The sequence below is a fragment of the Oryza sativa genome, chromosome 12, assembly GCF_034140825.1.
Source record: "Oryza sativa Japonica Group chromosome 12, ASM3414082v1".
Taxonomy (NCBI): Eukaryota; Viridiplantae; Streptophyta; class Magnoliopsida; order Poales; family Poaceae; genus Oryza; species Oryza sativa.
The window spans coordinates 4,101,685-4,127,314 of record NC_089046.1 but is presented as its reverse complement, the minus strand read 5'-3'; the positions used below and the strand labels follow the sequence as shown (position 1 = coordinate 4,127,314).

Sequence of the window (25,630 nt, the reverse complement as noted above, 5' to 3'; positions counted from 1 at the left end):
TATAGACATAGTTTGAGATGTTATTGGTCAAGCTTTGCAAGTTAAAAAGTGAAAGCTGAAAATAACCCTACTTCATTTCGATTTGTTCAGAAATGAAATTGTTTAGGCTAAATAAAAAATAGCAAAAAATTTTAAAGGCTGAAAATAGCTTAGTCAAAGTACTAGTGCTGGCGACCTGGCGTAATAGACAAGGCAGCCAGAGTAGTAAACTGTAAAGTCCCCCCTGTCCCTGCGCGAACACGTCCCCCGCGCCCGTTAACCTCGCCGCCGTCCTCCTCCCCCTACGTCACACTGCACACGGCGTAGCCAGCGCGCCGCCGCTTTAAAATATTTCGCGCGCAGCCAGCTTCGTCGCCACGCCAACGAACGCCCCCCGCGTATAAACGCCACCGCCACCGCGCTCTTCTCTCTCTCTCTCTCCTCCGATCGATCCAAGAATCGAAGCAGAGCGGAGCAGCGTCGCCGTCGAGAGAGAGAGAGAGAGAGAGAGGTGTTCCGGCGCCGGGATGAAGCTCAGGTCGCCGATGTCGCGGCGCGCGGCGCCGATGATGCTAGCGCTGCCGGCGCCGCCGCGGCTGGGGTGGGGAGGGAGGACGGTGGTGGTGGTCGGTGTACGGGACGACGCGGAGGGGAGGGAGCTGCTCACCTGGGCGCTCGCCATGGTCGCCTCCGCCGGCGACCGCGTCGTCGCGCTGCACGTCGCCACACCCCCTGCCGCCGCCGATCAAGAAGGCGCCATGAGAATGGCGGCGAGGAGGATCAGAGCCACGGAATCGCTCGCCGCATTGCTCCGCGCGTACCATGACTTCTGCGATCTCAACCAGGTTCCAGCTCATCGCCCACACGTACTCTGAATCTTGATCCGAGAATCTCTCCGCTCGATCGGTTGACGAATTCTTCCTCGCCGCATTCTCAGATCAGCCTGGAGCTCAGAATCTGCCATGGATCATCCATCAAGAAGGCTCTCGTGAACGAGGCGAGCTCCTATGGCGCGGCGCACCTCATCCTTGGCGTCACAAACAACTCCCGTAGCCATCTCCGGCCATCGTCGTCGTCCTCCGCCACCATCGCGAAGTACTGCGCGAAGAGAGTGCCTCCGAGCTGCTCGGTCCTCGCCGTCGGCAATGGCAGGGTCGTGTACAGGCGAGACGCCGCGCAGCAGCAACTCAACCAGTGCATCAGCCCACGTATGCTATTGCCAATTGCCCACACAATTTCTCTCTGAATTTTTGTTCATGAAGACTCGTGCCATTTGCAATGTTATGTGAATTTTGTTTCAATTCGTTTTTGTTTTGGTAAAAATTTGGGTGAAAAAAATGTTGGAATGCTGCTTCTGCTGCAGTGGTGGAGACGCCGAGGAGGATTTACCGGAAGATTTACCGGAAGCTCGTCAGAGCGGCGACGACGATCACCCGCGAGAAATCCCAGGACGACGCGGCGATCGCCGGCGGCGGCCGGCACCTTCGCCGGAACATCTCGACGCCGACGAGCGCCCCCGTCTCGCCGGTCGTAGCGTTCACGCCACGTCAGGCGGAGGTCGCCGCCGGCTGGCCGCTCCTCTCGCCGGACCTGAAGTCCGCCTTGCCAGAGTGGACGGAGATGTCGGTGGCGCGGTGGGCAATGCAGCTGCCGAGCCGGTGTCCGGCGCCATCGCCGCTAAATCCACGCAATAACTCCGGCGACCAAGCGACCTCACCGGCCATCACCGCATCGGAAACTCCATCTCCGGCGACCGATGAAGCGGCGGAGCAAGTTGCACAAGAGCTTGCCTCGCTGAGAAACAAGTACTCATCCAAGTACACCATGTTCAGCTACAGCGAGCTTGCAAGAATGTTAGGAAATCTTGTGGGCTGCAATGTGGGCCAGTTCAGTGACCTTTTAAGCCTAGCCCAACCAAGACAAGGAGGAGAACTACAAAACAGCAGGGCTGCACTTTCAGGGGCTATCGAAGAGATCAATTAGCAAGGCGGCGAACGGCGGCGGCGGCGACCTGGAGGCGGGCTTGCCTCCTTGTCGATCTCCGTCTTCCTCCCTACTTCTGCTAGTAACTTGTATCCCTTGTTCACTCCCATTTCCACCACAAAGCTTGAGTTGTAGTAATACAATTGCAGCTCAAAACTACCTTCACCTCCATTGCTTGTACTGGATATTGGTTCGTTGTGATTTGTGTATGGGGTTGTTAACAATCTGGTATCAGAGCTGCTCGGTTCGTGGGATTTCTCGTCATTGAGGTCTTGGGAAGGCAGCAGTGCAAGGTGGAAGAAGAATTGGGCAAGGGAGGTGTTCAAGAATCTAGCGCACACAACCTGTTCGACAGAATGACAAGCCAACATAAGGTGTTTAAGGATGATGAAAGGATAGCAGAGCCCGTTCCCATCAAGTCCACCATGAACAAGGAGGGAATATCCATGGATGAAGCTTTAGATCGGATTCTTGAGAAGTTTGAGTTGATGGAGGCCAACCGTAGACAAGAGGAGAAGTTCAATCAAATACTACAGAAGTTGGAGGAGGTAGAAGCTCGTAGGAGCAAGGCTGCCGAGGAGACAATTGCATCCATCAGGGCAACCACTGCTATTCTCAAGGCTACATCACCTACAGCACCCATGGCACCACCTACTCTAGCGCCTACCAAGTGTTTGACAGAATGCCCCAACAACAACCTCACTTGGGCGACGGCTAGTTCAAGTCACATTAGTGAGGATACTGCTACAACAGTTCCCTGGGAGCTAGGAGACAACAAGGACAAGGGCCACGCCCCCTGCGTCATCACCAAGGACTCACCCGAGGTCACGCCCACCATGTGTTCGACGAAATGCTCCGGTCCTACCGTCGAGCCTGATCTCACTGTGGCTGCAGTGGTTACGTCCGCCACCACTGCCGCGGCCTCTATGGAGTTGGTAGCTGCTGGGAACACAATCGGTGCCACTTACATCAACAATCTTGACCACCCCAAGGTGACGCACGCCAAGTGTTTGATGTTGGACCTTAGCTCCAATAGTGGCGCCGACCAAACTGTGGTCACGTTCGAGACCTTAGTGGACATGACTAAAGGCGTTTTTGCACCTGATGCAACAATTGAAGGCAGCTCACCAAGGAAGATCGTTGAAATAGACTTGGTCATAGTGATGCCTACAGGGTGTTCAATGCTATTCTTTGACAAAGGTGCCAGTGAGTTGTTGCCTGTAAGGGGACACGTTATGTGGCAATTGTTATTGGAGCAGTGCAAGCGAAACCCTTGGTCGCCTCCTAACTCAGTTTATCAAGTTAATGGAATATGGGAGTTGTGGCATGTGCCCTGGCTGGACTTCAACTATTTTAGGACAAGATTATCTTTGATGCCACCTTGGCCACCATCGACTCAAATTGGAACCATAATGCTTTGGCTGGTGGCAAACTCATGGCTGAGGGTGGTAGAGCTGAAACCGTGGCCTGACCCACAATCAAGTCAATGTAGCACAGGCGGGAGGTGGACTGAACTGAAAGTCCCATGGTCAGCACCAGATTGTGAATGTTCTATGGGAGATGATTTTTGCAGTGCCAATTGCATAAGAAACGAAGCACTTTCTGTTGCATTATCTTGTGCACCTAAAGGAGATTTAAATCATGAAAAAATTGATGGATCACAGAAGGATACCTTGGTGGCATTACTTATCTTGGAACATTTCCATTATGTGGGTGATGAAGAAAAAGTTACACAGGGAATGCTAAATGGTCTAATTGCAGTGGGCTGCAACTACTTGATCCTGATCATGTGTGCTGCTATAATCACAACAACATTTCATCTTGCTATGATTACAACTCAGGGCAACAACGTATATGGGCCAAATCAATTGCATGAGAAGCTCATTCCCAGATTGATTCCTTTGACCATGAGAGGATTGCCCCTGCCAATTCATGGTAATGGCTCAAATGTCAGAAGCTATTTGTATTGTGATGACGTTGCATAAGCTTTTGAGGTGGTTCTTCACAAGGGTCAGGTCGGCCATGTGTATCATATCGGTACTGCGAAGGAAAGAAGGGTGATTGATGAGGCTACGGACATATCGGTACGGGATTCTATCCTTTGGCCAAAACTGAAGCATGTTGATGTACTGGAGGATGGAAACAACAGGTGGACTAGAGATTTTTCAAGTAGAAGCATTGTATTGAAAGGGCGACAAGATTGTGGACTTTGTTGGTGTGCACTGGATGTTATCAGGGATGTGAAAGTTGATCTGGTCCTGCAACTTTTGAAGCAATATGGTTCAGCAAAATTGGTGATCATTAATTCCTTGAGTATACCATGGGATCCAGGCGGCTCTCGTGTGACACTGGCTGGGCATTCTTCTTGTCACATTGGCTACATTACAAGAGAAGCATTAACAGAGGAAATCAAGTATAAATCATTGCATCAAACATATCCGTTGGTGAAGTTTCCACATTTAAGGTCATCGGCTTGGGGACAAACCAAATTTCAAGAAATGGGGATTGTTAGGAAATCTTGTGGGCTGCAATGTGGGCCAGTTCAGTGACCTTCTAAGCCTAGCCCAACCAAGACAAGGAGGAGAACTACAAAACAGCAGGGCTGCACTTTCAGGGGCTATCGAAGAGATCAATTGGCAAGGTGGCGAACGGCGGCGGCGGCGACCTGGAGGCGGGCTTGCCTCCTTGTCGATCTCCTTCTTCCTCCCTACTTCTGCTAGTAACTTGTATCCCCTGTTCACTCCCATTTCCACCACAAAGCTTGGTTGTAGTAATACAATTGCAGCTCAAAACCACCTCCACCTCCATTGCTTGTACTGGATATTGGTTCATTGTGATTTGTGTATTGGGTTGTTAACAAAGAATCACTTCCAACTTCTCTCCAGGTAAAAAAAAAAAAAACCTAGTACATATGTATGTGAAAATATCAAAAATTCGGATGAACTAAGCTGAACGATGATGAATTCATGATCCATTGGATCGGATTGGGATTGCTCAGATCGGATAATCGGCAAAGGCCAAAGGAGGGGCGGGCGAGGTGTACAAGGGTTGCTGTGATGATGGCAAGGAGGTTGCAGTGAAGGTGCTGAAATCTTCAGACAAGGTGATGGAGGAGCTCGTCTAGGAGATGGGGATCGTCAGCTCCGTCCGCCACGACAACACCATGCCGCTCGCCGGGTTCTGCCTCGACGACGACGGCGGCAGCGCCAAGCTCATGCTGGTCTACGACTACATGGCGAGAGGCAGCCTCGAGGAGATCTTGCACGGTGTGTAAATGTAAATAGTAAATTCACAAGTTATAAAATGCAAGTTCTCTGAACATTTTGATCATTTCTTGATCGATGTTGCATTGCTGTTGTGTTGTTTGCGCAGGTGAAAAGGAGGGAAAAGATTTGTTTGGTTGGCCGGAGAGGTTCAAGGTGGCCGCCGGAGTAGCACGAGCGCTCGTGTACCTCCACGGCGGCGACGGCGATGGCCGGCCGGTGATCCATAGGGACGTCAAGTCGTCCAACATCCTCGTCTCTGAAGATTTCCAACCAAAGGTAAAAACATTTCTTCAGATCAGATTCTTGATTCTTCAGAGATATTTGTCAACATAGCAAAAATCTGAACCTGTGTGATACGTGATGCACAGCTGTGTGACTTCGGCCTCGCGCTCTGGGCGGCGGAGGCGGCGTCTCCGGTCACCGGCGACGATGTCGCCGGCAAATTCGGGTTTGTAGCTGCAGCTGCTTCTTCTTCTTCTTCTTCTTGATGAAGAATTCAAGTGAGGAAAAGAACTTGAGGTGATCAAGCTGGCATCTCCATGGCAGGTACTTGGCTCCAGAGTACTTCATGCACGGCAAGGTCAGCGACAAGATCGATCGTGTACGCCTTCAGCGTCGTCCTCCTCGAGCTCGTCTCCGGGAGGAAGCCGGTGAGCTCCGGCGGCGGCAAGGGCAAGGAAAGCCTGGTCATGTGGGCGAACACCATCATACAAGGAGGAAAGCTCACTGACCTCGTCGACCCCAGCCTGCCGACGGACGGCGGCGACGTCGCCGGCGAGGTCGAGAGGATGACCCTCCCCGCCGCCCTCTGCATCCGGCGATCGCCGCAACGGCGGCCTAGCATTGCAAATGTGAGAGAGACTAGCTGCTACTGCTACTACTACCTTCGAATTGCCATGTCATTCGGCCATTCTCAACCTCTGAATGTGTTTAGGTTCTCAAGCCGCTCGACGGCGATGGCGACGCTGTCAGGTGGGCGAGCTCGCAGGCCGGTCTGTCCGCAGGCGATGACACCGACGATGGCGATGGCGCTTCGCCGGAGAAGAAGGACATCCAGTCGTACATTAACCTTGCGCTGCTCGACGTCGACGACGACTCGGCGTCCGTCAGCAGCGGCGGCGCCGACTTCACGGCGGCGAACGTGTCGCTGGAGGAGTACATGAAGGGGAGATGGAGCCGGTCATCGAGCTTCGACTGAAGAGATGATCCATCATTTTTATTTTTTGGGTGTACATATTGATCTAATCATTCATTCAGTTCATTGTATTTTTCATGTATGTTAGTCCAGTTTCCTCACACGCGTCTGGGCCTTTCATGCTCTTCGCCGTCGGCGGATTTCATTGATTGGTGGCTTACAGCACGGAAATCTGTTGCTAAGGTTGACCGCAAAACATTCGATGCGGGGGTTATACTTGTAACTTGGTTGATTTGGAAAGAGCGAAACGCGAGGGTGTTCGATGGAATTGCGGCAACGGTTCCCGAGCTCTGCTCGGCCATGGGGGATGAATGGGAGACCCGGATGGCTGCAGGTCTTGTTAGCCCCATTTGCCACTCTGTAGCAAATTTTGCTATGAGATTTTAGCCTTTTCTTTTGTGTCGGTAATGGTGGTGTTTTGATGCACCGCGCAACCTTATACATTCCTGTTCTTTCTCTTAATATACATCGGCCAGCTATTCGCCGGCCCGGCGAAAAAGTCCAGCTTCCTCTCTTTGTGTTTTAAAGGGGAGTTGAGATCCCCATCTTCAGTTTTGGCATAGTGTTTATGCATTCAGTTCTGACTCAATTTGTAGTGTTACAAACTTACAATTCAAAGGATGAAAATGAAGTATGCACATTATTATCACTAATGTTGATTCCAGTGTTAGCTTCCTTCCATCTTCGTGTAATCTACCTGTAGTGTGATGTTAACTTTGGGTGTACATATGCTGCTTGTTTATCGACTATGAACCTTTTCAAATGTTCTACTAACTTATAAAATGGCTGCTATTCTTGCTCAAATCAGTACTTCCTCAAATCAGTTCATGTCCAAGTCCAAACTAATACTCATTGCACAAATAAAAAAAAGGGTCATGCCATAGTAAGATATCACATTATCACACTATTTTATGCCGTACCAAATAGGATGCAGCATCTTTTTGTCCGTAGTAATTCAAAATGCCATGGCCACAATCAATCTAGGCGTGCAGTGTGATGATTACAATAATCAAATAAACAGGTTAGTCCCAGAACCTAGATAACTCATGACAAGTCAACTGAAAGCTACGATAAGTTGTATTATTAGGCTTACGTGGAAATTGTTTCATCACATGCAACATCATGTGGACACAGGCACGAACAGATAGCATAGCATTAGCAGGTCATCACAGATATGCGAATGCATGTGCAATCATGCATTCATCAACAGAGAGCCAGGTCATCACACCCAAGTCAACAAGAATAAGAATGACACGTTTGCACCATGATCACCTCACAAGTCAAACATTCTTGCAACAAGTAAAATGGGTAGCTAAGATTCCACACTAAGACCCCCCATAAAAAACTGGATGAACTTTGATAGCACGTGTTTAGATAAGGCAAATTTATCAAGAAACCATCTCAGAAACAGAACTAAATAGCACACAGAGTAATGTGAGCTTATCCCCTTCCACTCTTTTTTACTGGTTTTGCCGTCTCCTTTCCCTCTCTACTAGTTTTGCTGGTAAGGCGGGCATACGCCTTGACACTTGCCACCACCTTACCACTATGGCGACACTACAGCGACATCATAGCTACGCCTTAACAATCATGATTTGCACAGACAAGCCAGAGGTAAACAAACAGGCCATTTGGTCGGACATCTCCATGGATGTTGTTGAGGGATTTCCCCGCGTCGCCGGCAAGTCAGTCATCCTCACCGTCGTTGACCGTTTCTCCAAGTACGCCCACTTCATCACGCTGGCTCATCCGTACTTGGCCGAATCGGTGGCACGCGCCTTCTACACCGATATTGTCAGGCTGCACGACGTGCCCGCGTCGATCGTCTCCGACCGCGACCCGGTGTTTACCTCCACATTTTGGCAAGCCCTGTTCGCCGCCACCGGCACAAAGCTGCACATGTCGTCAGTGTTCCACCCGCAGACGGACGGACAATCGGAGGCTGTCAACAAGGCAATCGCCATGTATCTGCGTTGCCTTGTGGGCGACCGGCCACGACAGTGGATCAAGTGACTACCCTGGGCGAAGTACATTTACAATACGTCTTTCCACTCGGCGCTACAAGACACTCCGTTTCACGTGGTGTATGGACGTGACCTGCCTCGCCTCTGGGAGTACGAGCACGGTGAGCTCCGCTTCGTCGCTGTGGCGTGCACACTGCAAGAACGCGATGCGTTCCTTGACGATAGCATGCGCACTACAAGAACGCGATGCGTTCAATTCCTTGACGATATACCACTGCTGGAGAAAGACTTTTTACCCACGGTTAGTAACCCGTGTAGTCTCGGTTATAAAATAATCGGGACTAAAAATCCATCTTATGTCAAAAAAGAGGGTAGCGGCAGTTCCGGTTGGTCGCTATTTTTTCTTTTTTATATTTTTTCTTTGCTCACTACATTTTGATTTTCCAAATCGATTTGTTTCCTACATATCCCCAACCATATCCCCAAATCATCCACAAATCAAAGTAGCATCACATATATAGATTCACATCACAAATTCTAAAAAAAAAATACATCACAAATTCTCAAAGAAATACATCACAAATCCAATACATCTCGGATCAAATCCAATGAATCATAAATTTTTAAAAAAAACAAACAAACAGCGCGCACAGGCCGTCCGGCCGTCGCCCTCCCGGCCTCCGCGCGCGCAGGTCGCCGCGCCCGCCCGGTCGCCTCCCTCCAGGCCTCCACGCGCGCAGGCCGCCCAGCCGTCGCCCTCCCGGCCTCCGCGCGCGCAGGCCGCCCGGCCGCCGCCGCCTGGCTATCGCCCTCCCGGCCTCCGCGTGCGCAGGCCGCTGCTCCCGCCCGGCCGACGCCAACCCAGAGAGCGAGAGATAGAGGAGAGGACGTGGTAGGAGGAGGCGCGGAGGGGGAGGAGAGAGGAAGGGGGAAGAAGGGGTGAGGAGAAGGATAGAGGAGGCTGAGATGAGACCGAGATGAAGGGGAGGAGGCTGTTTAATGGGAGGGGAGGAGAGAGGAAGGGGGAGGGATAAGACCGAGATGAGACTGGCGCGTGGCTCGGGGTGAACTTTTTAATTTTGGTTCCGGTTTGTATAAAGAACCGAGACTAAAATCCTTTTTAGTTTTGGTTGTTTATACTAACTTGGACTAAAAATAATTAGAGTCTAACTCGACTCGACAACTTCTTGAACCGAGACAAAAATGATCTTTAGTCTCCTAAAAATCAAAAAGTTTTTAACCGAGACTTAAAAATAATATTTAATCCTACTTCCTATTTTGAATCGGGACTACTGTGATTTTTAGGCAACCGACGAAAAATGGTTTCTACGCTATCATCTCGAACAGGCCCAGCAACATGCCAAGAAGTTCTATGATCGCCGTCACCAGGAGCTTTCATTTGCTATCGGTGATGGGGTGTGGCTTCGCCTCCGCCATCGTGTTCCAGCCTCTCTTGCGACACCGGTGAAAGGGAAGTTGGGTCCTCGCTAATATGGGCCGTATCAAATTTTGGAGGTCATCAATGACGTGGCGTATCGCCTAGCCCTGCCTGATGGTGCACGACTGCATGATGTATTTCATGTCGGGTTATTGAAGCCTTTTGTGGGAACTCCGCCGACGTCGCCGTCGGCGCTGCCTCCGACGCAACATGGCGTCGTTCTACCTATTCCGGCAGAAGTGCTCAAGTCTCGTGTCGCGCGTGGAGTACGACTAGGGATGGCAATTGTGCCCGTTTGCCCGTTTACCCGCGGGTAAAAACCCTATTAGGGTTGGGTTTGTTCTCCATTTTATACCCATGGGTATCTTATTGGGTCAAAAGCTATGCCCTATGGGTAAATGGGCATGGGTATGGGTAATCACTACCCATGCCCGCTTTGCCCGTTTACCCGCGAAATCTAACTTACATGTAGGCTAGGAGCAAAATCCACTAGAATACATAAGCCACGTTCTTTGTTTTCTACGGTTTCCCTTTTATTTCCCTTATTATTTCTCTCCTCTTACTCTATCGCCGCCAGAGGAGAGACACGACACCGAGGCGGAGAATATTTGATGTTTTAAGTTCGATTTGAACTTAGTAGCTTGTAGACTTTTTGTTCCACTGTTTTTGTTGTGGCGGGTAAACGGGCACGCCCGCGGGCATAAGGCGCCCGTGGGCAATGGGCATGGGCAACCATCCTTACCCGTCATGTAGTAATGGGTATACCCACGGGCACAAATAATCTCACGGTCATGGGTATGGGTAGGCACTACCCGTGCCCGTCGCGCCCGATTGCCATCCCTAAGTACGACAGCTTCTGCTGCTGTAGCTCCCCTCGTGTTTCACTGTGCGCCTCTGCCGTTCTCCCCCCAACAGCAGAGCACTACTGGAGAAATGATCTTTGGAGGGTCGAGCGATTTCCACAATAGTCTCGGTTCTAATAAAAAACGGGACTAAAGATTGTTTTTAGTCCCGGTTAAAAAAAAATTGATCCCGGTTCATCCCCTGTCAGAAACCTGCCAGGGGGTCGAGGATCTTTAATCCCGGTTGATACTACCAACCGGGAGTAAAGATTACCACTTTAGTTTCGGTTGGTAGTACTAACCGAGAGTAAAGATCATTTAGATCTTTAGTCTCGATTGATACTACCAACCGGGAGTAAAGATTTATCTTTAGTCCCAGTTAGAGTTACCAACCGAGAGTAAATATTTCTCTCCCATCTTTGATCGGTTAAGTCCTATATAAAATCAGTTAAGTCCCCTCGATCTCTCCTCCCCTCAGATCCGATCTCTTCCTCCTCCCCTCCCCTCTCCTCCACCCCTTCTTCTCTTCCTCCTCCTCCCCTCTACTCCCCCTCCTCCCTCTGCACGGCCGAGCGGCGGGCCGAGCCGCGACCGGCGCGGGCGAGCCGAGCGGCGAGCAGCGAGTGGCGGCCGGCGCGGGCGAGGGGCAAGCGGCGGGCTAGGCGGCAGCCGGTGGGCGCGCGACGGGCCAGGCGGCGGCGGGCGCGGGCGAGTTGCGGGCAGGCGGCCAGCGGCGGCGGGGCCGCGCACGCAAGCGGCGGCCAGCGTCCTCCATTTTTTTTTTGTGATTTGTGATTCACTGGATGTATAATTTCTAGAATTTATGATTCATTGCATGGATTAGTGATGTTTTTATTTTGTGTGTAATTTATTTAAGGATTTGTGATGTATTTGATTTGTGTGTAACTTAGATTTATGAGGTGAATGATTTGGAATGTCACTTGATTTGATTTGGGGTTTGATTTGGGGATATGCATCTCAACCGATTTGCGAGAAAATACAGGGATTAACTGTCAATAGTAAATTAGCAATGAAAAAAAAAAGGGGATCAACCGGGACGTGGCTCAGCCATTTTTAGTCCCGGTTGGTAACACCAACCAGGATTAAAGATGAATCTTTACTCCCGGGTATCTGAACCGGGACTAGTCCCGGATTCCTCCTCCCGGTTCGTTAGGGGGTTGCGAACCGGGAAAGATGTGGGGTTCTCCAGTAGTGGAGGATGGGAACCCCTGGTGCGCTGGGATGGTTTGCCTGCTTCAGCGACATCCTGGGAAGATTTGGACTCCTTCCGGTCTCGTTACCCAGCGTTCTAGCTCGCGGACGAGCTGCTTGTCAAGGAGGGGAGAGATGTTGAGCATCCCCAACAGCTCCTCTATCTAGTCATCCATCCGATATTTGAAGTATGAAGGAGAAAAACAGTGCTCCAGCAGAGTCTCCATCACATACTTCATTTTTGGAGGTCCTCCAAACCTAGCCCTTCCCAAGCCAATATGGAGGTTCTCTCTCCTCACTCCATCCTCAACTACCTACTTCCCAAGATTTTTTTTAAGTAGTGAAAGGTGAGAGGAATAGGAGTAAAAATGTGTGGTAGTTGAAAAATATTAGTAAAATATAGGATGTTGGTATATGTAGGATGTAATATGGATGATCTGTTGAAGTGAAAAGTTATACAGAGTAAGAATCTTTTTGGATGGCCATCCAAATAGGAGTATGGAAGATAAAATTTAGATGAGCTGCTGGATGCTCTTATGTAGGGATTAACGTATCGGCGCAGAGGAAGGAACGCACAGCTGGCGCAGGCGCATGGATAGGATTAAGCTTCATTCCAGTTAGTTGCTTTGTTAGGAGTTTGTTAATTCCCTTTACAATAGCAGATTAGTTTCATTTGTGAGGCTATATATGCCATCCGATCAGATTAATGAATCAAGCAAGCAAATTATCAGAAGTTCTCGTTCGTTTCCACCACGGCTCCGGGGCGGCGACGTGTGCAACCTCGCCCTCCCTTCGAGCACAGTTACGCCCTTCGCCGTTTAGGGCCAGCCCCTAGCATCTAAAAGCAACAGCTGAAAATTAAATTTCGATAAAAAAAACCCTAAAATCAGCTTTAAATTTAGGTTGAAAATCCAAATGTATGCAGCAAATACATACCTACAGCATACGCTATATATATATGACTCTTGGATCATACAGCATCTGTATGACACATGACCATAGAAATAGGATTCCTGGCCTGGACTTGCAATGGAACGTCAGGCAAACATAAATCCCCTGCTGCAGCGTTTCCCTCCTAATTTTCGAAGGGCTGCCTTGGACTCCATTACTTGACAAATTGACGGACAACAAAATAGCAATCACAGGTACAGGGTAACCATCCCACGACTCCTAATAAATAGCGTTGGTACTTGGTAAGCCTGACCCGCGCATCAAGGATTACAGATCAAGGTTTTCAGGAATGTAGACCATAATAACTGAAACCTAACCCTATTGTCCCCCTGATACATATTCTTTCATTATACCAGGAAACACACAAGGTGAACATCTCAGCTTTAGTGCTTGCGACCGCGATTACCATTGCTTCCCATTTGTCCTATGCATCATCTATCCCTGCAGCAATTAGTACATGAAATTAGTATAGTTATCTAGTCAAGGACATGAGAAAGGACAGTGTGGAAAGAACATGATACCTACATCTTGAGGCCATATCTTAGAAACATCACAATGACAAGCCAAACATGTTTATTGAAACAAGGCAGAAGGATTCATCTATTTCATTTTGTTATTAAAATGACACATAATATTTTGCAAACTAGGAAAACAAAAAACGCTCTTCCAAGTTCTTGATTGTGAAAAAAAAAGAAAGAGAACGCACAGATTTTCCATCTAGACATAACCAATCAATTCAAATTTTGCAGGAAAACATAAAAGTCAATGAAGTAGGACCTTTCCTCTGCTTCAGAAAAAAGACAATTTCTCCTAGGAAATAGTAGGATCCCCTATTTCAGATATCATTTGCTGTCACAACATATGCATATGTTTTTCCCTAACCTTTCCTCTGCTCAGAAGAACTAAAGAATATCTTTCTTGAAGTACTTCAGTTCTTCCTTCAGTGAATTCTTTCCCCTACAAAACAGTGCATGTCAGCATGGTTTCATAATTGGAATTATCACAGAAATTTCAATATAAAGTTTGCAGATTTGAACTTTGGGGATATAAAATACATGAAAATACAAGCTTGTCCTTATTTCTCTAGATTTAGCAGTGCCAAGTGAACTACTGTTGCAATTTTGTTCAACCTATTTCAACTGAGATTAATGGTTTCATAATTCCTACATCCTAGCTAGTCTATATCCTTTCATATCATATGCACAATTAGAACTAAATTCTACCTCGGTTTTTTCATCTTCCTCTTGTGAGAGCCATTGATGTACTTGCTCATCATATCCTCGTCAAATATATTATCTAATGAGTCTTTGGAATAGTCTTCAGCGACATAAACTGCAGAATCCAATTTCTTAACAGTAGTGCCCCTATAGATAGTAGATGAAAATGGTATTAGCATTCTTCACATCAAACAAAAGATCCAGATATTTTATCTGTGTGACAAGCAACAAAAAGAATACTACCTTTTCACATATCATACCAGTTAGGATAGCCACCTTCGATGACAGCAATCATATTCCGTTGCCAAACAACAAAAGGTTCACTGCTCAAGTCAGCAGCTGTGGCAGCTGCGGCAGCATATTCATCCAATTCGTCCTTTATGATACACAGGGCAGAGCCCCTGATTGCTTCGCTTCTTCTGTCTCCTAAGGGGCCAACATCCTTGTGGCTTATGATCTTCCACGACCATTCAGCTTCTCTCGCTATGCCCTTGTGATCATTATGTTGCAATTGATGTCAACAGGTTCATAAATACCAGCTACAGATACTGCAAATTAAGTAGGTATATTTTGTCTCGTGAACATACCAAAAGTGCAGAATGAACCATAGGGTCAGTGACCGATGAAGAAGTAGGTCCCGTGCCAGCCATAAGGCCCAAAGCCTCATGCCGAATCCTTGTACTCAGGTTGCGATCACTGTAGTGCACGTAGATGCGATCTCCTAGACGCAGCCGCTGAACCATTAGCTCAGCCTCCTTGGCGACACACTTGGAATTAACCATCGTTTTGCAAATGATGCACATACAACAGCGAAACTAGTAATTAGGAGCTTCAAAACTACAAATTGCAGGTGCTGGAGATGGAAGTGAAGAGTTTGGACACATACTAAAGCAGCGTAGGCGACAGTAGCAGACTCGGCGTTCATCTTGTCCACAAGGTTTGAAGCGCATTCTAGAATGTTGTCACTGAGGCTGAGGTTGTAAGGGTGGACTTGGACACCTCGATTCTGCCACTCAGACCTCAAGATGCGCTCATTCTTCAGACACTATATATACAGGAAAGGAATGATGGATGATTTGTATATGTTTTCATTTGGTGAGAAATGAAGCTCAAGAGTCCCTACCTTAATCGGTAAAAGTATTATCTATTTATATACATTAGCTAGTCCTCCTATGTATCAATTAGCTAGATTTAACCAAATTAATCCAGCTTTGCAGAGTGAAAGAAGAAGCGATTACCAGCGAGATGGCGGCAGCAACAGATGGAGGAGCACTGCAATTGCGTCTGTAGAATTCCTGGAGGTAGGCATGATACTGAGGAGACTCATCCGTCACATCGCAAGGAAATAGTCTGCCGAATCCCCACGCTCGCTCAAAAAGAACTGACCAGTCACATTATTATTTATTGTGCAGTTGAGTACTCCAATTAAGAAGAAGCAGAAATTATCGAACAGAATGGCAGATGGATGGATTGAGTAATTTACCAGGGTATCTGACAGTTTTTGGTGGCGGCAGCGGCTTGAGCAGCGCGACGACGCGATCTACGTCGTCGACATATTCCAGCAGCTCAGCGTGCTCCTGGCGGAGCAAGGCCTCGAAGTACTTGATGGGAGGAGGGTAGGCGCGTAGCTGGGTTCCGACGTTCTGGGACGCGAGGATGTTGTCGACGGCCATGTCGCCGGAGAGGTCCCAGCCGTGCTCCAGGAGAGCGAATCGGTTCCCCTTCTCCGCCATTCCGGCGGGCGGCCGGGCTCGATCCTACTCGATTGGAGGCTAGGGTTAGGGTTTGGTGATGGGGGCGCAAGGCGGCGGCGGTGGCGGCGGCGGGGCGATGGACTCTTCTTCCTCTAGTGGCGGAGCAGAGCTGCCAGGCCACACACCCCACAACAAATCTAGTGTAGTACTCCGGGTCCACGCGGCGGAAGACTGGAATTCTTTTTAGGTCAAATATGTCCAATTAGTACATTCCAGATTTTGAATTTTGAGTGCGGGAAACAGAAATCGTCATATCCGTCCGTCCGTGTGACGGTGGGGAGAAATTGGACATTACGCCACTGTCAAGAGTGGGCTTCATCACAATGCCATTTCACGAAATGACGTCGTTAAAATGTCACACACAAGAGTAAGCTTACATTTGTTTTGCCATTTGAACCATTTCTCTTCATTTTCACCTAATTTCTCACCTAGGCTACCCAAAATACCCCTTCGGTCTGATTCTTCTACCTCGGCTGAACTAACCGGCCGCGCAACCGCTCGCCCACCGCGTTTGCATCTTTGCCCACACCATTGGAGGAGCTCCGACTGCTATACATGCTTGCTGCGGCAACGGTGATAGGGATGAGGCTGTTGTCGTCGGGGTCATCGTTCACGCCGCCGCTGTCGCCTTCGGCCGTCAGCGGCAGGGGATGAGGGGGGAGGGAGCGGGGTGGGCGGCGGCGCTTGGCCGCAGCAACCGAGCATGCTGGCACTTTGCCTGCCCGGTAGCACCCGGAACCTACGGCTTCGCACGTCGCTGAGTGCCCGCGACATGGCCGTCGATGAGCTGCTCACCACGGCGGCGGCGGGCGGTGGATCCATCGGGCCTCGCCTGCGCCTTCTCGAATTGCAGCGATGGCACCTGCACTGGCGGCGGAGGAGGCCTAGGGCCGAGAGTTTCGTGGAAGGGAGCGGCACCTGCATCGACGGCGGAGGATTAGGGGCGGAGGAGAGCTTTGCGCGGGCAGCGGCGGTGGGACCGTCTTTTTCGGCGATGGGGTGGCCTGCTGCGGTGGAGGCGGCTGAGGCGGAAGTGGAAGAAGGCCGGGGGATGAGGGAGAGGGCGGCGAGGAGGAGGAGCAGGCGGAAGAGGCGGTTGGCAGGGAGGATGCAGCGGAGGATAGCGGGAGGATGATGATGGCGGGGAGGCCCTCTTCGCCGGTGGCGGGAAGAGCAGCAACGACGGCGGCTGCTGCTGGCGCCGCCTCCCGAGCCCGTGAAGCCTTCTCATTACACCTCAGGTAGAAGAAACAGACCTAAGGGCATTTTCGTCAGCCCAAATGCGAAACCAACCGCAAATCAGTTAAAATGGCGAATGTGGCAAAGAAAATGTTGGGCAACGCTTGGGGATGTTTTTTAAAGAATCGATTCGGCAGAGTGACATTCCAGCGAAACCAGTTTTTGGAAATAGCACAATATCCGATTTCTCGACGGTGGGAGGCTGTGACCGCGACTCTGCCTCCTATACGGTCATAGTCCATGCAGTACCACTCTACTTAAATGCAGTTTTTTTTCCTCCATCTACCATATAGTTTAACAAATAGTTTTACTCATTCATCATTCATCATGTCACACATCCAATGGTCGAAACCCATCTGAAAAATTCCGATCCAACGTCCCAAATCAGCGCGCGTGTCCACACACCCCCTCCGCATCCTCTCCCGCACCTCCCTCTCTCCCTCTCGCGCACTTCCCTTCCTCATCTCTCGCGGAGAGTCCCTCCCGCACCTCCCGACCCCGATCCCTCCACAAATCACGCCTCCATCGCCATCCGCTCTCATCGCCGATCTAAGCCGTTGCCGACCGGAGCCGCTGCCTCGCCGCTCCTCTGCGCCTCCACCTAGGGGACCACACCGCCCCCTCCGCGCTGCAATCGACCGGCACCGCCGAAGCCCACCCTCGACATCTCCGGACAACGGGACAAGCTCCGTAATCCCGCCGCCCTCCTCGCAAACTCCTCCGCCCTCCCCTCGCCCTCCTCGGCCGATGGTTCGCCTCCTCGTGCAAACACTAACCCTAGCTCGCCTGGCGCCTCCTCGCGCAAACCCTAACCCTAGCTCGCATGGCATCTCCTTTCTTCCCGCGGATGCAACGGGTGGCGAGCGGCCTTCGTGCAGGTCACGACCGGCGAGGTCGCTATAGCGGGATGGGCGCGACGGGCGGCGTGATTGATTCATGCCCTATAGCTTATGGGGGAGGAGAAGGGATCTTCAAGTACATTGAAGGTCTACCTCTGTTACTTCCTTCTTTTCCTTTGCATTTAGTTTCATGGTTTCTTGCGTCATATTGATTTATGGTTTGTTCTATTGGCTTCGTTTTGCATGAGAACTTCTCCGGACGTCAGCTCTTTCAGTGGCCATAGGTCAGCAACCGCAGAAGAATTGATGTCTACAGACACAAGGGAGCAAGAAATTACATGGCTGGTAAGATTGAACAATTGTAATGTATAGCCGGTGTGAAAAAACTTACATATACAATTCGTTCAGGCAAGGTCTTGTAGTAGCAGTGGAAGTGATCCTAACAAGAAAAAATCAGAGGTAAGAGGGGGAGGCAAAGCGTCTGTTCAAGTCAGAGACTTCACATGGCACATCATCTCCCAAGTTTTAGTAACTAACAATATGGCAGAATAGTGGATTGACTTTGCAAACTGAGGAGTCAGCATTTGAAAAACTTGTTTCGAAACCACACGCAGCATCAATCGCCCAAAGTGAACCTGGGGGAGAAGATCATGGCTTTGCAGCAGATTATGTCACCTTTCGGGAAGGTATGAGATCACTAAATGCACACTTTATGCTTCCAAACTAATGTAAGAAGCAAAAGTATTTTCTGTTCAATTTTTGGTCGTTAATCATTACCTATTTCATTTTGACAGACAGATACAGCGTCTGTCCTGTTGGAAACCATAACCTACATCAAATTTCTTCATGGTACAGGTGACACCATCAGCACAATCCTTTTTCGTTGTTTTGCACATGCCCCCTGTGTGTTTTTGTCTCTCAGAAGTTTCTATAAAGTTGTACGGAGTAGAAGATACTGCCATGATCCAAAGTGCACTGCAGCTGAGCGATTCACTGTAATATCGAGATATATGGATCGTTCATCGTTGCAACGACTACTTCAACCTTTTGCCTTATTTCAGATTACGCATTTGGGCATTTGGTATATTGACCTCTTGCTTTGTGCCTTTTGTCAGTGGACCTAGAGTGCATTTTTCTGATAAAAAAATAACTTTATTGCATTTATCTGCGAATACACATATAGAGTTTAGATGCTTCAATCTATCTATCTATTATATACTAAAAGTCCATTAAACTTCCTACAAACGCTCTTAAGCCGCCACATGTCATCCCTACAAATGCTCCTAGGCCGCCAAGTGGCGCTCTAATAAATTAGGGAAATTCTGGGAAAAAAATAAAATATCTAACCATTGATTTTCATTTAATCTGGGGGACCCATATTTTCTAACCATTAGATCTAACTAAAAAATACCAAATAGATAGATTTATATTTAGAAAGCACCACGTTCTATATCGGTCCATCCGTACGTGTACGTGCATGTGCGTATATACTTCGTACGTACGTGTCCCCCCTTCCCTTCTTTTCTTTTTTTCTTTTTTTTCACTCATGAGAGATAAAAACCAAATTAATAATTTCAGCTAATAGTTGTAAAAAAATATAATGTTATTTCAAGTTGTATTCTACGCACAAGTCCATTAAACTTCATATGAATGCACTTAAGTCGCCACGTGACATCCTACATACTCTCCTAAACTGTCATGTCGCACTCCAATAAATTAGAAAAAATCTTTGAAATTATGAGAAAAAAGAAAAAAAAATCTGACCATCCGTTATAACTTATAAACCGATGAATCTATTATTTCGAACAATTAGATATATCTCGATGAATCTATTATTTCTAACAATTAGATATATCTCAAGGATCTGTTTCCAATAAAAAAGAAATCTGCTCTCTCTATATATACGTACTCCTCCCTCTGTGCTAAGTACGTGAATTTCCTACTTTATTGCTAGCAACCCCATATAAAATCTTAAGTCACTAAATTATACTCACTCTGTCCCTAAATATTTGACAACGTTGACTTGTTTAAACATGTTTAACCGTTCGTCTTATTCAAAAAAAATTTTATGAATTATGTAAAACTATATATATACATAGAATTCAAATGATAGGAAAAGAATTAATAATTACTTAATTTTTTTTTTGAATAAGATGAACGGTCAAAGATGACTAAAAAAAGTCAACGGCGTCAAATATTTTGGAATTGAGGGAGTATAATAAACCATAAAGATGCAGATAAATCAAAACGTTGAATATGTTTTCAACGTGCGTGCTGCTTGCTTTAATGTGGTTATCCAAATAGACTAACCTATTCTTGCTAGGGATTATCAATGCAATTAGCAATTAGGTCTGCTACAAATGAGGGTGTGCACGTGTTTTCATCCTGCTAAGCTCTACTAGATTTATCTTAATCATCAAATTTGCGAACACATTTAAATTTAGATCCATGGTGTCTTTAAAATACTTAATGATTCAACCGTGGTAAACTTCTACGGAAAAGAATAATTTATAGGGCATGTCATCCTAATTACCATTTAAAAATAAAAAAAATATATACTAAAGGTATACAAACACTCCTATACTACCACGTGGTACGCCTATAAACACTACTAAACCGTCACGTGGAATTATAATAAATCGGTAAACCATCTATTTTCGACTATTCGATTTATCTTTTTTTCTTAAAAAAACCACAATCCACATCCATCGCCTGTCTCCCACCGGCATAACTCTCCTCTCCCCACTGGCCCACCCTTCCGACCACCCCACGCATGTAAGTATACATATATACACTTTCTCCATCTTCAATAATTCTTTCTCTCACCTTCCTTTTTTATAAATAAAAATTTTAATTATAAAAAATATTATGAAGAAAACATTTCTAACCATCAATTTTCAATTAAATTGGTGGACTTATAATTTCATCAATTTTCATTTAAATCAGTGGAGTTATAATTTTAAAAACTGGATTTAAAGACATAAATAATCCAAACAGATGAACGCATTAAATCTACCTCAATAAAAAAAAATCTCCTTACCAAATAACAACAAAACATTAAAAAACATGACAACACATATTAGATATTCTTGAATCGTTTTGCATAGTAAAGATCAATTAAACATGCTCTATAGCACCCTTAAGTCACCACGTATGATATTTTAAAACTTTGAAAAATTGAAATTCAAAGAAAAAAATAAAGTACTCCCTCCATCCACAAAAGTTAGACATATTTCACATTTGAGTTTTTCCAAATAAGTTGTTCCTATTTATAGTCTTTATGTATTTAAGACTTAAATGAAGAGATAAATTAAATGTTTGATTAGAACCGGAGGAGTCATCTAAATACTCATTGGTTGCATACTTGCATGCTTGCATTTACTCCTTGATTTTATAACATCCAAGATGATTTAATATTTTCTTGGTTTTGGTGACAAAAGTAATATGTGTGGATGGAGGGAGTATATATCTATACATTGGTTTCCACTTAATTTGATGACCTATTATTTTTAACTATTAGATCACCTTTCTCTTTATAAAAAAACTTAAGCCACCACATGTCTTGTCTTAAAGATCCTTAGAATGAGAAAACAACAAATCATAGGTTCTCACTTAGATTGTTTACAAAAGATTGAAAAAAAAATAATGTACCCTCCACCTCCCTCTCCAATCACATGCACATAACACTATTACACTGCGAACCCTTTCTTATACCTGATTCGAGTTCTATTCTATTCGTTTTTCTCCAGTCTCCTCCCTATTTTCAGCTACTAAACTAAAGAGAGAAACAAATATTAAAAAGACCATAATTTTAAGCTATACTTATAATTTTATTTTATATATCATCTAATCGATTTTAGATGATGGTTTCTTTTTTATATAAAGTCTCCACATGTTACCCCATAAATCCTCCTAGGCGTTTTTAAACTGATGAACCCATTATTTCCAGCCATTAGATTTATCTCATATTAAAAGACAAGTGTGTATTCATAATACATCATCTTCCAAAATAATATATTGCACAACTATATTTCTTCATCCAATATTATTCACGCTAAGTTGCATGGAGTCTCACCCACACTCTACATAGAATGTTCACATATGGATTCTCTCTCAAACTAAACAATAATATTAGACTATATAAACCCATGCATTTAGTGGAGCCTCATATCCCACCCAATTCATCCGTCAACAAACAATGACAACCTACATTCAATTAAAAAAACACCTTACTTTTGAATTTACACTTAATTTGCTATACATGTTTTCTAACACAAAATATGTCTACCTACTTTTTAGATGATGAAGAATATTATAAATAATTGCTTGTAGGGATTAATTAAATATGACATGTTATAAAAATAACTAATAGCTAGGTTAGAAAATTATAAAGCAATGCTAATGAAAACAATTTATGGAGAAATCATATATTGTAGATGTTCAAACATAGTCTACGACACATGCCCGCGCGAATGCGCGGGCTATCTTCCTAGTTTTTAATAAAGTTGACAATAGAAACCCTTTTAGGTTTCCTTGCACTGAAAATTGTTTATGCCCTTTGAACAAATCATGGCATATTTCATTATACTGATATAACAAAAATATCTGCTATTAGATATGCAGCAAAAATTGAGTTATCGCAGTTATATAATTCAGTGATGAACATTTAATGGGACTATTGTTTCAGATGCCTTCAATGTTTTTATCTGGATAGATGCTGGTGCTGAGTCCACTGCTTTCCTTGATGGTGGATCAATTGAGGAAGCTCCCTGCATTTCTGCAAGACTGCCTTCTTGGGAGCGGTCAGGTAAAAAGCAAAATGTTCACAGTTGCTGTTTGTGCTATTCATTCTAATTTTGACCATCCTGTTATACTATTTCATTCATTTAGGTATCTGATGAGTTTTATCATATCCTACAAAGGTTGTGTTCAGGGAAATGAAGGTACATTTTTCTTAAACCCATTCCTATGCGATCAGTGTAAGCATTTTCTGTATTATGCCAGCAAGTTTTTGTATCAAAATGCAGGTAGATTTAATACCCAGATTTGTGAAAGAAAGCCCAAACTTGCTAAACAGAATCTTTATGCCAGCAATTTTGATGCGATAAGATGTTGTTAGGATTTAGGACAACTTATTCTCAGAACTTTAGCAATATTTCCTACCAAATTGGTGAGCGGTTAGACTAGACACCCTTTCAAGGTTTCTATTGTTCTGTCGCTGGGCTTACGTTTTATTGTTGATTTGACTAGGATTTAACAGATGATCAGCTGCTTGTAGGAATTAAGCTTCGAGTTGACAAGCCCATGGAAAAAGGAAGATTAACACATGGTCTGAGTAGGATGTTATGATTGTTTTTTTTCCTTTCTGACAGGAGGAATGGATACATCAGTCAAGAAAGGAGGAGTACGAACAAGAGAGCAAGGCATGCAGATAGGAAAACATCATTCGGCGAACTGACCAAACTGTGTGAGTAGTTAGATGATTTTTTAAGCATGCATATGTATTCTAGACAAGTTGTTAGGTCTAATGGTGCTGAGCATCTGTTAGGTTAGGTGACGGAGTGCTGATGTATTTGACAACTGTGGGCAAGTAAGTTGCTTTAATTTTAAATATCGAGGTTTATGCTGGTGCCAATGTATGAAATACAGCAAATAAGATGTTTTACTATTCCAATAGTTGCGATTGTACTAACTTCAAAAAGATTATATGTAGAAAAACTGAAGCTTGCATATCGATTTATTGATACCTAAAAAGAGTATATGTAGAGAAGAACTGGTGTTAATTGAACTGAGAATGATAGTAATGCCTAATTAAGGGCCTCATCATGTGACGCTCCGCAATAATTAGAGGAAAAAGAGAAAAGAAAAAGAGCAAAGCAGCCCAGCATCTGGCCTTGGGCCAAAGGCAGCAGCAGAACAGTAGCAGCAGGCATAGTAGAGCAGCAGCGCTACAGTACATCGCGGCGCTGTAGCAGTTCAGTGATTCAGTCCCACCTCGCTTTCCTAGCCGCAGCTTCACCTGCTTATAAGGCCTTCTTCAGCGGTATGAGTCGGCTGCTAGCTCATACGCGCTCGGCACAATGCCGGCCACTGCCTGGGCGAGCGTGCCTGTGAGAGGGCACCGCCTTGATGAGCGTGCGAGCTAGCACTTGAAGAAGAGCTAGCGCGTCCTGTTCATCGCTTAAAAAACTCTATGAGCTAGCTAAGAGCTGCCCATTGGAGACGGCCTAAGGTTTCTCGCCCGTTCACTATTAACAACGAATTTGTTTATTTTTCCGTTGAAAGCGAGGACAACGTTCACTGTTAACAATGAATTTGTTTATTTTTCCGTTGAAAGCGAGGACAAAAATGCAGTGTGTTTTATTAGCGATTAACAAATAATTTATAAGTAAAACATGTGTTTTATTAGCGATTAACAAATAATTTATATGTAAAACCTTTATATATGTGTTTTAGAAACTTAAAAGCCATGCTGGAAAGAAACTATGTTTAAAACATCTTAAAAGCAACCTCAAATTAAGTTTTAAATTTTAAATTTTGGTTTTAGCTTTGGCTTTGTAGGCATCCAATAGGGATCTAAATCATACTACCTCCCTTATTTTTTTATTTGATGTTGGTTAGTTCAAAATGAAACTAACCAACATCATCTAAATAAAAATAGAGGGAGTATATGCTATAGTCTATCAGATAATTTATTGATGTCTAAAAATTATCGTTTCTTAGGCCAACTGATACCGTGGTAAGAAAAAACCAAAAAACACATTGTTCATGAGTAATTTTGCAAGTTGGTGTTTTGTTTTGGTGGTGTGCTTTCGATATATCATATTAGGTTACTATCGGGGCTTTGAATTTCATGTTGTGATTGTTCCTTCCTTACTCTTTTACAAATGATTCAAACTCATGATTGAGATTTTTTTTTTGACAGAGAGAATATGTGTCAACGGGTGATGGGATGGTTAGCCCATAACCTAGAGGTTGTGTGTAAAACCATTTATAAAAGAAGGCAAACTATCTAAGAATTACATGCATGTAAATTCAAGGACTCACAGCTAAAGACATAAGGATCGGAGATAAATTACAAGGATTGTTAGATGTGAAATTTTGGTTGTAATTCCTAGAGGGGAAAAATATCTATTGTTATGTATATTGCGATTGTTAAAACATGTTCTTTTTTAATTGTTTGGGCTGCATTAACAAATGTTACCGTAGCGTTAGCACGGGCAAATTACTAGTCTAAAAATGTTAACGTATTTTTTCCTTTCTAGCCGCTTTCCGTCAATGCCGTTGGACTAAAAAACCTCGTCATATTTAGACAAAAAAATTAATCACATACTCATCCTTTCAAAAAATCTCTCAAGTCACCCCTTTGTAAAAAGGTTTTTTTTGGGAGAAACAAAAGAAAACTAGGGGTATGTTCGGTTCTTGGCCACGTTTTGTCAAACCTAAGGTTAGACATGTAACGATAGGCTTAGGTTGATGTTTGCTTTTCTACTCATGATAGGTTTGCCGCAACTTGGTAGGCATGCTTCTGCATACTCGCTATGTTTTTCCTTTATCAAATCTGTGGCGTTCTTTTTCTCCGCCCAAACCAAATAGGCCCTAGATCCAAATATCCTCCAATTCACAAATTTACAATGCAATTCCATCATCACAAATTCAAAAGAAAATGTCATATTCACAATGCAATCAATTAACTTATTAAAGTAATAGAAAAAGGAGCCTTCACGTTCGCTGGCACGGCTTAGAAATTC

At 45.5% G+C, this 25,630-nt stretch overlaps 2 protein-coding genes and 1 pseudogene across 24 annotated transcripts; 2 read left to right on the top strand and 1 right to left on the bottom strand.

The window, feature by feature from the left end:
- The first annotated feature begins 368 nt into the window (after positions 1–368).
- LOC107277728 (uncharacterized) lies at positions 369–6,555 on the top strand (annotated as a pseudogene).
- A 6,193-nt stretch (positions 6,556–12,748) lies between these two features.
- On the bottom strand, positions 12,749–15,906 carry LOC4351673 (uncharacterized). 3 transcript variants are annotated; one of them, XR_001541857.3, is made up of 8 exons: positions 15,531–15,906; positions 15,286–15,428; positions 14,934–15,092; positions 14,635–14,814; positions 14,308–14,537; positions 14,054–14,194; positions 13,608–13,787; positions 12,749–13,271 (listed from the first exon to the last, which is right to left on the bottom strand). XR_001541857.3 is itself a non-coding variant. In XM_015763218.3 (8 exons), the coding sequence occupies exons 1-7, from the start codon at positions 15,778–15,780 to the stop codon at positions 13,733–13,735; spliced, it is 1,158 nt and encodes a 385-aa protein (XP_015618704.1). In that variant the 5' UTR covers positions 15,781–15,906; the 3' UTR covers positions 12,749–13,271; positions 13,713–13,732. The 3 variants fall into 3 exon arrangements, 1 of the variants encoding a protein (XP_015618704.1); XM_015763218.3 differs by having other exon boundaries at positions 13,713–13,787; XR_010738691.1 differs by having other exon boundaries at positions 12,937–13,271; positions 13,713–13,787; positions 14,291–14,537.
- A 1,579-nt stretch (positions 15,907–17,485) lies between these two features.
- LOC9266799 (transcription factor bHLH110) lies at positions 17,486–25,055 on the top strand. 21 transcript variants are annotated; one of them, XR_010738536.1, is made up of 10 exons: positions 17,486–17,790; positions 17,919–18,224; positions 18,288–18,338; positions 18,427–18,565; positions 18,678–18,734; positions 22,567–22,686; positions 22,770–22,822; positions 23,252–23,346; positions 23,433–23,469; positions 24,805–25,055. XR_010738536.1 is itself a non-coding variant. In XM_066306482.1 (8 exons), exons 2-7 carry the CDS (start codon positions 18,123–18,125, stop codon positions 22,775–22,777), a joined length of 387 nt encoding a protein of 128 aa, XP_066162579.1. In that variant the 5' UTR covers positions 17,486–17,790; positions 17,919–18,122; the 3' UTR covers positions 22,778–22,822; positions 23,252–23,555. The 21 variants fall into 21 exon arrangements, 8 of the variants coding, with proteins under 8 accessions (XP_066162579.1, XP_066162576.1, XP_066162577.1 ...); XR_010738534.1 differs by having other exon boundaries at positions 23,428–23,469; XR_010738539.1 differs by having other exon boundaries at positions 23,158–23,346; positions 23,428–23,469.
- Positions 25,056–25,630: the final 575 nt, after the last annotated feature.

Bases quoted from the DNA above. Each gene is read 5' to 3' on its own strand.
- LOC4351673 (XM_015763218.3), bottom strand. From the start codon at position 15,780: ATGGCGGAGAAGGGGAACCGATTCGCTCTCCTGGAGCACGGCTGGGAC. The intron at 15,429-15,530 runs GTAAATTACTCA...GTGACTGGTCAG, and splicing joins AAAAACTGTCAGATACCCTG to TTCTTTTTGAGCGAGCGTGG. The intron at 13,788-14,053 runs GTAGAATTTAGT...ACTGTTTTGTAG, and splicing joins AGGAAGATGAAAAAACCGAG to GGGAAAGAATTCACTGAAGG.
- LOC9266799 (XM_015765073.3), top strand. From the start codon at position 18,123: ATGAGAACTTCTCCGGACGTCAGCTCTTTCAGTGGCCATAGGTCAGCA. The intron at 18,339-18,426 runs GTAAGAGGGGGA...ACAATATGGCAG, and splicing joins CTAACAAGAAAAAATCAGAG to AATAGTGGATTGACTTTGCA. The intron at 18,566-18,677 runs GTATGAGATCAC...TTTGACAGACAG, and splicing joins TTATGTCACCTTTCGGGAAG to ATACAGCGTCTGTCCTGTTG.